Below are 15,116 nucleotides of genomic sequence, written 5' to 3'. Positions count from 1 at the left end.
GACGATGGTATCGGATATTCCATTAATCATGTTTAAAGTTTTCTACGAAAGATTTAGTTTCACTTGAAGCTCCCGAAAATACCTTTAGCAGTATTTGGTTTGTACAAGGATACACCCCCACCCCAACCCCCTTCCTCCTGCAACTGCACGCGGGAAGTTATTTAACTTGTCATGTAATAATACAATATTAAATCGATTTTCAACATTTTTTGTGAACTTAATTTTAAAATATGTAATATTCCTTTTTACAAGTTTTATTTTTCAATGACATTGAATAACGTCGTTGGTTTAATCTAATTTGGTAAAACTCATAAAATAATATCTATAAAATTACAACGTAATCCAGTTAGGAAAACATGTATGCCCCGCCCCTTCGTTCCTATTGGCTAGCTGTTTGCTACCCTGAGCTGTGATTGGTTTGAGGGCTGGGTGACATACGTCAATCAAAGCTTGTGCGAACGCAGTGTTTATACAGAGAAGGGAGCGTCGTGTGTATATAGTTTGACCAGCTGAGCGGGCTGCACGCGGAGGTCAGTGTCTACATACACTACACTGTACAGTGACGCGTCGACGACACACTTTACTCACGGATGTATAAGTGTGTTTCTATTACTCTGACCTACCCCAGTCTTCAGCATGGAGGCATTCATCTACCTGGGATTACCTGTCTTGCTAATTGTGTCCTTTCCTGGGACATTATCACAGAAGCTCTGTAGTCAGTGTGACTGTACAATCAGGTAAGTTATTGATTGAACTTGAGTATACATGTACTTATCTGCGAAATGGTTACTTTGCATTGTTTTACGTTTCGATATTTGCGACATGTTCACTTATATGCATACTCTTATATCCAACAGGAAAAGTGGAGTAGATCTGCTCACGTACACATGAACTAAGATAAAACAATTCTCATTTTAAGCTACAGAATGTTCCTGATTCTTAAGGCGTTGGTTGATTTGCGGTCATATCGTATGGATGTGAATAGGAAATGTAGTGATTTACCCGAGTTTATCACCTGTGTGTCGGTATTGCCAGGTGTATCACGCGTTGACACAACGCTCTTGTCCACACACAGGTCGAATTCTCGCAATGACAAACTTTCAGCCCTCGATATCGACCACTATTACCTGTTCAATTGTAGCACCGGTTTCGTCAAGGCCAGTGGTTGTATCGTGTGTAGGGTCACTGACGTCTGTATGTGTACGCAAAGGAACCTGCACGGCCCCTTGTTCTGACCTGCACGGCCCCTTGTTCTGACCTGCACGGCCCCTTGTTCTGACCTGCACGGCCCCTTGTTCTGACCTGCACGGCTCCTTGTTCTGACCTGCACGGCTCCTTGTTCTGACCTGCACGGCCCCTTGTTCTGACCTGCACGGTCCCTTGTTCTGACCTGCACGGCCCCTTGTTCTGACCTGCACGGCTCCTTGTTCTGACCTGCACGGCCCCTTGTTCTGACCTGCACGGCCCCTTGTTCTGACCTGCACGGCTCCTTGTTCTGACCTGCAGACACCTGTGTGTCAGAACCGTTATGATGGGGAGAGCAGAGACCCGAGGGGAGGGGTGGCGGAGGAGCATTTGTGAGGATGGACTGGTATCTTAGCATCTCATGTTAAACAACGATATATATATGAAACTTATTAGAACACCAATCGAGATTTCGTAATATTGGGTATACTGTGCGATTATACGGACGCTTCATGTAATTCCCTCTGTGGATGATCACGCAATTTGAGATGTTTTTACATATATAATTTGGTGGATGTATAGCAATGTCATAACATATATTGTTTTACATTCTTCGTGCTTCGGCAACAACATGAGTGTTCTCTTGCCCTTCGGTAATGTCACGTTCTCACTCTGGTGGAGTCACTGGCCTCCAAACAAATCGGTGCAGGATGAGGGGAAGTTATGGCAACAGCCGCCCATTATTTACCTTGACGCTATTAGCTGCACGTTGATCACATAATATTGACACGGTGAGGGCTATCTCTCGTGTCCAATGTCAACAGCTAGTGCACTCCCAGTCATGTATGCTGGGGGGGGGGGGGGGGGGGGGGGGGGAGGCGTGGGGAGGCGTAATGGTGTTGGCGCTCCTTCCTTGTCGTGATATTGGAGTAATATTGCAACGGCGTAAATTCATTCTCACTAAGTATCTTCTAAACTGGTTCATTGAAGGTTATAGCTGGAATACAGTGTTCATAGCTATCGGGTACTGGCGTTCCAGTGTTAATGACAGTGTATCTGGACCCGTTTGTGTACATGTTGTATAAAGGCGATCGTGCGATCACTCTGATATACACACGTGGTCTGTTTGCCTCGTCATCGTGTTATCATCTTGTACCAGGTGTATTTGGTCGCCACTAGCCGTCTTATCACATTGTCCAGGTGTAGACATCACAATTACACCTGACGCAGCTCTTGACTTGTAAACTCCCCAGTCCCATGTACAGACACGGGTTTACACACAGATAACCCTGACAACTGGATACAGTCACCACAGAGATACGGGTATAATCTACACTCACAAACCCACAAGCAATCAACGTAAACCACCAATACGCTAACCTTGAGACGACACGACAATAATGTGTTCTTACATCTACAGATGCGCTGGGTATAGCTTCGATTACTCCATACACCATGTAGATGCATTTATTTTGTTGATGTACATTGCATATGTTTATTTTCTTTCAGTGACCCCGATGGCGGTGATAGAGCTATCCTGAACGTCAAGCCTCGATGTGAGGAGGGTCGTGTCACGTGGCTTAATGCTTACGGTGCTGTTCGCATGGAGCTTGCAGCACCCACTGCAGGAGATGTGAGATTCTGTATCCGGGTACAGAGTGACAACGTTAACACGGTTGTATCCCAAGAAACGGTTGCAAAAATTCCTGGAAATTACAGACTAAAAATTCTCAATGACGTTGAAGTTCGGTTATCACCCTTGTTTACAACGCGAGGTCAAGGCAAGGAGTACTGTATATCTGGTTCCGGTCCAGTGCACCTGTACTTAGAAACAGAACGTAGTGACGAAGATGTTGGTGTGGCGAGAGTCAAAGTTCACTATAACGCTGAGACAATAGCCAGCAGTCTTCGCTACAGCCCAATGGAAGGTGAGAATGTATGCCTTGTGATTTGTAAAGTCACTTTACATATGTATTTCAAAAGAAAGAAGATCCTGGGTAGAATAGGTCTTCAGCAACCTCAACATACCGTAAGAGGCGACTATGCTTGTCGTAAGAGGCGACTAACAGGATCAGGTGGTATTGCTCGGTGACGTGGTTGAAACATGTCATTGTATCCCAATTGCGTGGATCGATGCTCATGACATCAATCACTGGATTGTCTGGTCCAGACACGAATGTTTACAGACCGCTGTCATATGACTGGAATATTTGTAAAAATCAACAAACAAATAAATAGGTCTTAATCGGAAGAGAGGGTTAATAGTAGGGGAAGCTGTGCGGACGTAGCAGAGAACACGAGTGTTTGTTGTTGGGTGAAGCACCAGACTCTCTTGTCTCCAGCAGCATATCACTATCAGAACCGGGTATTTTCTTTCAACGAAAAAAATACATTACTGCCTGAATGTTAGCCTCACGTACGAATCTATCACCTGGCTGTTTGTTATGAGCCTCTTAACGGGATGATGCTCATCGCCGACTGTCGCCGCAACCATTTCCTTCTCGGTTATTCTCGCGTGACTGCCATCAATCATATGACATGCGCAGTAACGACCATCAACTCGCTAACAGCCATTGTTTAGACTTCCTGCAAACCATTATATATGTAAGATAACCCCAAAATGGTGAATGTCTTGTACTAAGGTTTGTTTTAACTGCCCCCAATGGTCGCTTACAGCAGTATTGTTCATTAACTGTCACTAATGATCACATTATTGTGACACGTGAACCTGGAATACATTGTCACATTGTGAACTATTGCCTATATACCTAGCCTTTGTCATACGCGACCCAGCGTGTTGATAGCACGTGTCCAATATGTATTGTACGTCATACGTCATGCTTTTGTTGGTTCGCGTTTTTGAACTACACGCTCCTGTGTTGTATCTCAAACAAATCGATCACATAAAAATGTGGATCGATTGCTATGCACGAAATGGAAATATTTAAGTACCTGCTCAAGAAGAAATGTTTTTGTTTTAAATTACTTTTTACCTCGCTGTAGCACACATCTGCTATTTTGGCAGTAGGTCGGACTTGGACCTCGATCAACTCGGAACAATTTGCAGGTTTAGGGGTCGTGTTATGTATCCTTGAACCGTTTAACCAAGCTAATAATTTCCCCACTTTTTGTTCTTCAGAGTGTCGCCCGTGCAGTGATGCCGAGCTGCTCAAAGCTTACTGTTCCAGCGATTTTGGTAAGGACTTAATGCTTCATTCTGAGAAGAAACTACCGACAACATAACGACATACAATATTATTAAGCGTAGAAACTATTCTAGGGTTTGAATTTGGTTTATGTACTCAGGTTCTCAGAGTTTGTATTCTCGTCCTAAAAGAAATACCATAATTGCAGCCCCTCACAATTTCAACCTTCTCTGCCATGGGTTTGATTACTGACAGACCTTTGGCTTGACCTTGCCATGATTTATAGACTGAGGCCGATTACTTGTGTGGACATCAGTACCCTGATAATCTGTGCTGACCCAGTCGTAAGGCCACATACAGGTGCGACGCGGCGACTTCAAAGCTTGATCTGATTAGAGGAGCTAGCCAAATCTGGGCATTCCATTGTTGCCCGGATGTAGAAGTCATAGGTCTCGGAGAATTCCAACAGCTACATCCTAAGATGATGCGGACATTTGATGTTGAAAGGTTCAGATGCCATATGAGCGGTCCTAATCGCGTGTTAATGACTTGTACGTGACCGACAAAGGCTAAGGCATTTGTATTTTGTGTACCTGATATAACAAGAACACTACACACTTCTCTTTGTCAAATATCAGCATTTCGTCTTTCTTCTATTGCAGTTGCCATAGGAACAATCGATGACATAAACCACGATGACGACATCAGTCACATCCAGGTGTCTGTGACTAAGATGATATCCCAGAGAGAGGCTATCTTCCAGAAGCCAGCAGTTGGATGGACCCGTCCCCACGAACTGAAGGGTGTGGTTCACGCCCCCGTCATGTGCGGCATCAGACACGGGGAGGGGGAGTTCTTGTTCACAGGCCGCGTTCGTCTTGGTCGACCAGTGTTACAGTGTGCCCCGCGCTATGAACAGTGGAAGAGTGTTCTCGAGATGGCGCTGAACAACGAATTACTGGAATGTTCATATGGTTGAGGTGCTGTGAACGGTGGAAGTCAATCCTTCCCGATGAGCAATGCAGATTGCCGTTACACTCTGCACGGATACGTCACCCAAGGCAACGTCAATCCCTACCGATGAGCGTTCAGATTGCCGTCACACTCTGCACGGATACGTCACCCAAGGCTGCGTCAATCCCTACCGATGAGCGTTCAGATTGCCGTCACACTCTGCACGGATACGTCAGCCAAGGCTGCGTCAATCTCTACCGATGAGCGTTCAGAATGCCGTCACACTCTGCACGGATACGTCAGCCAAGGCTATGTCAATCCTCACCGATGAGCTACGCAGATTGCCGTCGCACTCTGCACTGACATGTCACTCAAGGTCACCAGTCAGGCCGATCAGTGCGGATCCAGTACCATACTGAGATTATGTAGTTTGATCATGATCAAGACGAGGCGATACTAACGTAGACTGAACAAATCCCACAACGAAGCGACTCAGTCCTTTCGAGACCGATGGTTAAATTCAGAATTACAGCCCGACCGTGCGTCTACACCGGCCTAGATGCCCAGAAGTGGCAAGCTGTAACCGTACGTAGTGGACATGTTGGCCACACATGGCCTTGTGTCCACCAGACTACAAGACGAAGATCACACCAATGAATGCAGCTATTACCCGGAATCTGTTCACGGAGATGAAATGTGAACACATTGATGTTACACGGGGACACCTTGAGAGATGTTGATTTCTAATGCTATAGCACTATCCTATAGCTATATCGTACGTAAAATTTTATTTTTGATTTATGTCTACACGAATTTGTTTTGTTTTATACAGTGATTAAAATGATAACTACAAATATGTGTTGAGTGTTGAGTTCTAGTTGCCTCCTGGATGATATGAAGAACGTTGTGTTTGTTAAAACCGAGGACTACAAATACGACTTCATGTGGTTGACATAGCATATATGCTGTACTCTCTCAACTAGTTCTGTGTCAACCGTGTTTATTTCTTTTTTCATAGTGGAGAATGTTTATTTCCTTCCGGACGAATATGTAAAATCACATTTCCGGTTCCGATTTTTACACAAAATGTTGGCCCGTGAATATCCGGGCTAGAATAGGTCGTCAGCAACCCATGCTTGCCATAAAAGGCGACTATGCTTGTCGTAAGAGGCGTCTAACGGGATTGGGTGGTCAGGCTCGCTGACTTGGTTGATGCATGTCATCGTATCCCAATTGCGTGGATCGATGCTCATGACATTAATCACTGGATTGTCTGGTCCAGACACGAATGTTTACAGAACGCTGTCATATGGCTGGAACATTGCTGAGTGCGACGTAAAACAAGAAATCTAACAAACAAACAAATATGTCAATCGGGTTAATAATAGGGGAAGCTGTGCGCACAGAGCATAGAACACGAGTGTTTGTTGTTGGGTGAAGCACCAGACTCTCTTGTCTGCAGAAGCATATCACTATCAGAACCGGGTAGTTTCTTTAATTCTGCAAGGATACTCTCGTGTGTGCATATGCGTTTGTAAAAACACCTGACGGAACTGATTTCTAACACTGCACTTGGGACCTGGGTTGACGAGCAAAGGGGAGTTACCGCCACTACCTCGGGAGGTACCACACTAGCGAATCCCATATACACTCTAAATAGACCCCGTAGCACATGCTTCAACCACTGCACTAACCCATCGCCCAGGTGAGGTTGTCACATATAGGTGAGCTACAGTGTCTTGACGCCATTTTTCTATCCAGGGTTAAACTTTCATCACAAATGATGTTTGCTTTTTTTAACGCCGCACTCATCAATATTCCAGCCATGACGGCGGTCTATAAATAATCTGGAACAGACAATCACTGATTGACATCATGAACATCGATCCACGCAGTTGAGATACGATGACATGCATCAACGAAGTCAGCGAGCCCGACCACCCGATCCCGTTAGTCGCCTTTTACGACAAGCATAGTAGCCTTACGGCAAGCATGGGTTGTTATAGACCTATTCTAACCCGGGTCTTCACGGGTCTCATCGATGACGTAACGTATCTTTTAAAGTAAGACGGTGAACGGTGTACAGTTGTATGAGTGCCCTCACGTCACCACTGTGCTGGATTCTCGCGCAGCAGCAACAGACACCAGGTACATCTCTAAATGTGTAACTTGTGTCTACATGTCTACAAACAGGCATCTGCACATTACCGACCCAGTGTGTGTGGGAAGTGTGCATGTCGCCATGGGTATTTTGTCCGCTCACCCGGCAGTGTATTATATGCGCATATACTCGTGTATATTGTGTGGGTTCACCGGGAACTGTATTATATGTACATGTCGCCAGACGCTGTCACTGCAGTTCTCTGTTCCCACGGTGTGTATGGCAGAAGGGAGGGGGCGGCGGGAGGGGGGACGACTAGCTCGTGACATAACGCTCTCTGTTAAATGGTTTGTGTCATCTTTATGGGGCTATGTTCACGTTACAAGATTTCCTATACTTGCCCATCATGAACATGAAACACACCCACCCTCGGTATTCAACCAGGGGAATCCAGGTGTTTAAATAGCTGTATCGTTGGGATTATTTCAACTGAGAAACATACATCTATCTATTTAGGTTATAATTTCTGTTGAAAGGCTTATTTCGTAGGGACACAGAACCGATCAGCAGCACATTTGAGTAGAGATAACAAAGATAATAAGAACTAACGACATTTTTTTTATTAAGCAATTAAAACATATTTTTATCCTAGACATCTCGGTGCCTTTTATATAAGCATTACAAATTTGGAACGCGAAACTGGTGCGAGGACATTCCTTGGTGTATAAATGAATAACTACACTCGTGTTGATCTATGGCCATGCCTGAGTTGTTCTTTACCACCTTTACGATGAGTTTGTTCGTGTCAAAAAATACCACATTATCTCTACAGCGCTCATAGGACAGTAAATGGCAATGATCTCTTTGAAAAGGGAGAATAACAAGCAGCGATGTCCTGTTAATCTCGCTGGTGATGAGATACATACGGTGTTGTGTGTTGTTCGCGACGCCCGATATCATAAAGACCTGTCATAATGACGGCCCAACCCTGACAGGAGCGCCACCTGGTGGGGCGGAGGATGTAATGTACATTAGGAGGTACTTCTGACCCACTCGACTCGGAGAAGGCCCGGAGCGTGACCGTCCTGGCGTTGTCGACACTGTAAAAGTGTGATATATCTCAGCATCACAAACTTCTCAAGACGACTAGACCACGACACGACGTTTAAATCTGAGTTTTAACATTTGAGCCAAATGTTGAAAGCCTGCTGTGGTGATGACTCGATCTTTGACCGCAATATCTCCCTTGGCGCCCTTCACCTCGCTATGGAATCTGGTCATGTTTTTTCGAGTGTTGTGCCTCATTGTGCCCATCTGGCTGATAAGATGGAAGAAACGTTGTTTTTTTTCCTTTGGATGAAATTGACTTCGATCCCGTCAGCTAAGTGAACCCAGCGTGCCCCTCCCATTTCTATACTTCTTGCTGATGCTTGCACCCCTTGCACCCATTCCAGTATACCACTACACGCTTTACCTCAGTATTCAACTTATACACAATAGTGTACTTTTATATATACATGCTTCACCTCAGTATTCAATTTATACACAATAGGGTACTTTTATATATACACGCTTTACCTCAGTATTCAACTTATACACAATAGGGTACTTTTATATAAACACACTTTACCTCAGTATTCAACTTATACACAATAGGGTACTTTCATATATACACGCTTGACATCAGTATTATACTAATACAAAATAGGGTACTTTTATATATACATGCTTCACCTCAGTATTCAACTTATACACAATAGGGTACTTTTATATATACACGCTTTACCTCAGTATTCAACTTATACACAATAGGGTACTTTTATATATACACACTTTACTTAACTATTCAACTAATACACAATAGGGTACTTTTATATATACACACTTTACCTCAGTATTCAGCTTATACACAAAAGGGTACTTTTATATATACACACTTTACCTCAGTATTCAACTTATACACAATACGGTACTTTTATATATACACACTTTACCTTAGTATTCAACTTAAACACAATATTGTTCTTTTTTATATACACGCCTTACCTCAGTATTCAACTTTTATACACAAGGGTACATTTATATATACACGCTTTACCTCAGTATTCAACTTATACACAATAGGGTACTTTTATATATACACACTTTACTTAACTATTCAACTAATACACAATAGGGTACTTTTATATATACACACTTTACCTCAGTATTCAGCTTATACACAATAGGGTACTTTTATATATACACACTTTACCTCAGTATTCAACTTATACTCAATAGGGTACTTTTATATAAACACACTTTACCTCAGTATTCAACTTATACACAATAGGGTACTTTTATATATACACGCTTTACCTCAGTACTCAACTTAAATACAATGGGGTATTTTTATATATACACGCTTTACCTCAGTATTCAACTTATACACAATAGGGTACTTTAATATATACACGCTTTACTTCAGTATTCAACTTAAACACAATATTATACTTTTATATATACACGCCTTACCTCAGTATTCAACTAATACACAATAGGGTACTTTTATATATACACGCTTTACGTCAGTATTCAACTTATACACAATAGGGTACTTTTATATACTCATGCTTTACCACAGTATTCAGCTTATACACAATACTGTACTTTTATATATACACGCTTTACTTCAGTATTCAACTTAAACACAATATTGTACTTTTTATATATACACGCCTTACCTCAGTATTCAACTTATACACAATACGGTACTTTTATATATACACGCTTTACCTCAGTATTCAACTTATATATAATAGGGTATTTTTATATATACACGCTTTACCTAAATTTTCAACTAATACACAATATGGTACTTTGATATATACAGGTTTTACCTCAGTATTCAACTTATATACAATGGGGTATTTTTATATATACACGCTTTACCTCAGTATTCAACTTCTACTCAATATTGTACTTTTATATACACACACTTTACCTCAGTATTCAACTTATACACAATAGGGTACTTTTATATATACACGCTTTACCTCAGTACTCAACTTAAATACAATGGGGTATTTTTATATATATACGCTTTACTTCAGTATTCAACTTATACACAATAGGGTACTTTATATATACACACTTTACCTCAGTATTCAACTTATATGCACAAGGGTACATTTATATATACACGCTTTACCTCAGTATTCAACTTATACACAATAGGGTACTTTTATACATACACGCTTTTCTTCAGTATTCAACTTAAACACAATATTGTACTTTTATATATACACGCCTTACCTCAGTATTCAACTTATATACACTAGGGTACATTTATATATACACGCCTTACCTCAGTATTCAACTTATACACAAAAGGGTATTTTTATATATACACACTTAACCTCAGTATTCAACGTATACACAATAGGGTACTTTTATATATACACGCTTTACGTCAGTATTCAACTTATACACAATAGGGTACTTTTATATACTCATGCTTTACCACAGTATTCAGCTTATACACAATAGGGTACTTTTATATATACGCTTTACCTCAGTATTCAGCTTATACACAATAGGGTACTTTTATATATACGCTTTACCTCAGTATTCAGCTTATACACAATAGGGTACTTTTATATATACGCTTTACCTCAGTATTCAGCTTATACACAATAGGGTACTTTTATATACTCATGCTTTACCACAGTATTCAGCTTATACATCAAAAGGTTATACATTTTATACACACTTTACGTCAGTACTCAACAAAAGCGTACTTTTATTTATAAGTTATACTTGAGTACTCAAGTACTACACAATAGGGTACATTTAAACACACCCATACACTTGACCTCAGTATTGCCCTACAATAGGCTACTTCAACACACACTTACTCACTGGTCATTACCAGGGTGGTCTCCACAAGTGCGCGCTGTGACCTCTGGCGCCGAGAGGAAAACATTTGATTAACATATAACCGACATTTAAGGCTGACAGCCGAACAAAGATTTATGATTGATAACCTCAAACATTTATTAACATTAAGTAATATTGGCTCGGTCAAGTCTAGCGAAGATTTGCAAACCATTACCAGCCTATTGTGGAGTGGATGGGATTTGTTCGGCAGTAAGCGTCTGTTGATGACTTAGTCGCCCCGTGGCGAACCCTAAGGATGTGGACGGTCATTCCAGAGTCTCGGCTAAGGCATCAGAAACCCCTATTTTCCAGCTCACGAAATCTGAATGTCCAGGTTCCGCCTCGCCGGACTGGAATGAGGGGACGGTTTATCCAATGTAATAAAAATCCATTAACGACAGTGTGTCCGGGGTATTTGGCCAAATCTGGTCAGAAAGACCGGGACTCAAAGTCTCCTATTCGGAGAAATTTGAGCACGGCAAACATTTTATTAGTATAATCTCCGTAAGCCTCGAGCTATAATGATCAAACTATAGCTTGTATGCTTCTTTATTATTACAGAACTCCTCTTGAACATCTCCTAGAAGAATGTTATTTGAAAGGTGTTTTGTAAAACACATTCTGTAATCTTTGCTTCAGGAGTTCTGTTTAGAGCCAATTTATGTGTCGTAGGTAAATATTTACCCACAATGAAATGTCAGTGGTGTGGTGGACCCTCTTCAGCAGATGGGGAAATATGAAGATACGTCGAGTGACCACACACTGCCACGGAGATATCAAAGCCACAGTCACTTGACAGACATGCATTGTTGGACAATGTGACCGATATTCAATCTCCGACGCTAGGATGGGCGTGCGCCACCAGGGGCTTCCATGTTTCCTGTTTCATTACAGGACATATACGTATACTCTCATTAATAAACATGAAACACCAAGACTGAAATAACACTTATAGATGTAACAACACAACAAATACTTCATGTCTTTTTTATGATTAGGTCAACTTGTAGGAAGTAAATACGACCATTTTTGCCCTATACAAAAACACTACTGCAAAAGGTTTTCGTATGGTACTGTATTGATTGGTTAAAAGTCAGTATGGAAGTAGTGAAAAGTGAATATATTGAAACTTGTACACATCTGGAAAAGTGAAGAATTATTATTTCATATTGCCCGAATCTTCCATGGATGCTCACAGACACCGAGTCAAACAGTTGATACACGTTCACTGTATGTTTCTCCAGATGCTCACAGACACCGAGTCAAACAGTTGGTACACGTTCACTGTATGTGTTTCCAGATGCTCACAGACACCGAGTCAAACAGTTAGTACACGTTCACTGTATGTTTCTCCAGATGCTCACAGACACCGAGTCAAACAGTTGGTACACGTTCACTGTATGTGTTTCCAGATGCTCACAGACACCGAGTCAAACAGTTGGTACACGTTCACTGTATGTTTCTCCAGATGCTCGCAGACACCGAGTCAAACAGTTAGTACACGTTCACTGTATGTGTTTCCAGATGCTCACAGACACCGAGTCAAACAGTTGGTACACGTTCACTGTATGTGTTTCCAGATGCTCACAGACACCGAGTCAAAGAGTTAGTACACGTTCACTGTATGTGTCTCCAGATGCTCACATACACCGAGTCAAACAGTTGATACACGTTCACTGTATGTTTCTCCAGATGCTCACAGACACCGAGTCAAACAGTTGATACACGTTCACTGTATGTTTCTCCAGATGCTCGCAGACACCGAGTCAAACAGTTGGTACACGTTCACTGTATGTCTCTCCAGATGCTCGCAGACACCAAGTCAAACAGTTGGTACACGTTCACTGTATGTTTCTCCAGATGCTCGCAGACACCGAGTCAAACAGTTAGTACACGTTCACTGTATGTCTCTCCAGATGCTCGCAGACACCGAGTCAAACAGTTGGTACACGTTCACTGTATGTTTCTCCAGATGCTCACAGACACCGAGTCAAACAGTTAGTACACGTTCACTGTATGTTTCTCCAGATGCTCGCAGACACCGAGTCAAACAGTTGGTACACGTTCACTGTATGTCTCTCCAGATGCTCGCAGACACCAAGTCAAACAGTTGGTACACGTTCACTGTATGTTTCTCCAGATGCTCGCAGACACCGAGTCAAACAGTTAGTACACGTTCACTGTATGTCTCTCCAGATGCTCGCAGACACCGAGTCAAACAGTTGGTACACGTTCACTGTATGTTTCTCCAGATGCTCACAGACACCGAGTCAAACAGTTAGTACACGTTCACTGTATGTTTCTCCAGATGCTCACAAGTCAAATAACTATTGGCACCGAACACTTACAAAACACGTCTTTCTATAATCGATTGAGGTTTACTTTTTCAGCATGAGTAAAAGAATCAAAGGTACAACAACTTGTCCTTAAATATGTTCTTGGTGTTTATATGAGTGAGCTATTCAGCCGGGTGGAAGGAAAACCAGAACTATTTATTTATTTATTTATTTATTTATTTATTTATTTATTTATTTATTTATTTATTTATTTATTTATTTATTTATTTATTTATTTATTTATTTATTTATTTATTTATTTATTTATTTATTTATTTATTTATTTACAGATAAAAATAAATAAATTCAGCGAAGAGGGTTTGGGAGAGTCAGTCAGGCTAGTTGGGCTCATATTCAGCTCAGGGCCCTTGCCCCCCTCTACACGCAGCCCAGACAGCGAATGGGACTTCTCCCAGGAATGCCTAGTCCTCAACACACTGCACATAGACTCGATGCAGTGTTCGTTCAGATATGCTCTCCTTGCGGGGCGATTTGATGTGGCACTTCGCTTGGTTGACACTCATTTCTGTACAGCAGTACAGAACCATCAACAAAATCAACATTGACATTGAGATTATGTCCCACATCCTTGGCTTGTTTAAGAAAACTGTGGAATGCCTTGTTTCATCATGAGTCACGCTTCACAAGAGGGTCATAAGACAAATAGATGTGTGCAAAAGTGCACAATATAATTCTATCATGAAATGCCTCCACGTTAATTAAACCAAGCCCTCCCATTATAACTAGTAAGTTATAATTGAGGGAAGAGCGAGGGTTGTGGGATATTGGCAATTGGCTTTCTTTCTATTACTTTCATGGTCTTTTCATTTCGAGGAAACGTTCAACAAAATCTTGGCTGAGATATATTTTAGTCTTAGGTTTTCTGAACCCCTAAAAATGGACTTCAACGACAGATATTTGAAGTCGAATCCAAGGACACATGAAAATATGCCGACATGATCTTCTTCAAAGTCGTAAATATACCTAGTTATTCTACTGCAAACATCGGAGATACTCGGCTGCCTGCCAGGTGCCGGGAGGTTTAGCGGGATTGGCCGAAGACTAACGGAAACAGGCGATACACATTGGCATTGGGTCTTAGAAGCAGTGTGTGACCTGATGGCGGGATAAGCCGGCACGATCTCTTCTCAAACCGAATAATTTGTGTTCTAACTTGAACTGTGTCTATTCCGTCAAGAACATCCTCAAACATTTGCCCTTCTGTCCTTGGCGTGTGGATCTTTCATAAGCTGTCTGTTGCCCCGCCCAGTCCAAGTATGCGGCGTGTATCTGTACACATGATTATGCAATGTGTATTCAATTCTTTGTTCGATATATATAAACTGGGTATGAAACTGAAAACACAGAGAGCATTTTCTTTTTAAGAAAGAAACTTGACGACTTTTTAATAAATGTCTTCTAATATATAATCTTTTGAACAATTTCAGCAAACTGATCCACTCATGCATGTGTTGT

General features: G+C 41.7%; 1 protein-coding gene across 1 annotated transcript; it reads left to right on the top strand.

Moving 5' to 3' along the window:
• Window positions 1-466: 466 nt before the first annotated feature.
• LOC124139591 (meteorin-like protein) lies at window positions 467-6,141 on the top strand. The gene is made up of 4 exons (XM_046506770.2): window positions 467-737; window positions 2,695-3,113; window positions 4,325-4,381; window positions 4,994-6,141. The coding sequence occupies exons 1-4, from the start codon at window positions 637-639 to the stop codon at window positions 5,308-5,310; spliced, it is 894 nt and encodes a 297-aa protein (XP_046362726.2). The 5' UTR covers window positions 467-636; the 3' UTR covers window positions 5,311-6,141.
• The last annotated feature ends 8,975 nt before the right edge of the window (window positions 6,142-15,116 follow it).

The sequence above is a fragment of the Haliotis rufescens genome, unplaced genomic scaffold, assembly GCF_023055435.1.
Source record: "Haliotis rufescens isolate VD_foot unplaced genomic scaffold, xgHalRufe1.0.p SCAF_28, whole genome shotgun sequence".
NCBI classification, from domain to species: domain Eukaryota; kingdom Metazoa; phylum Mollusca; class Gastropoda; order Lepetellida; family Haliotidae; genus Haliotis; species Haliotis rufescens.
The sequence above is the reverse complement of the archived record's forward strand: the minus strand, read 5'-3'. Positions and strand labels throughout refer to the sequence as shown.

Coding starts and splice junctions, on each gene's coding strand:
- LOC124139591 (XM_046506770.2), top strand. CDS start 637: ATGGAGGCATTCATCTACCTGGGATTACCTGTCTTGCTAATTGTGTCC. Junction 738..2,694: donor CAGTGTGACTGTACAATCAG/GTAAGTTATTGA, acceptor ATTTTCTTTCAG/TGACCCCGATGGCGGTGATA. Junction 3,114..4,324: donor TCGCTACAGCCCAATGGAAG/GTGAGAATGTAT, acceptor TTTGTTCTTCAG/AGTGTCGCCCGTGCAGTGAT.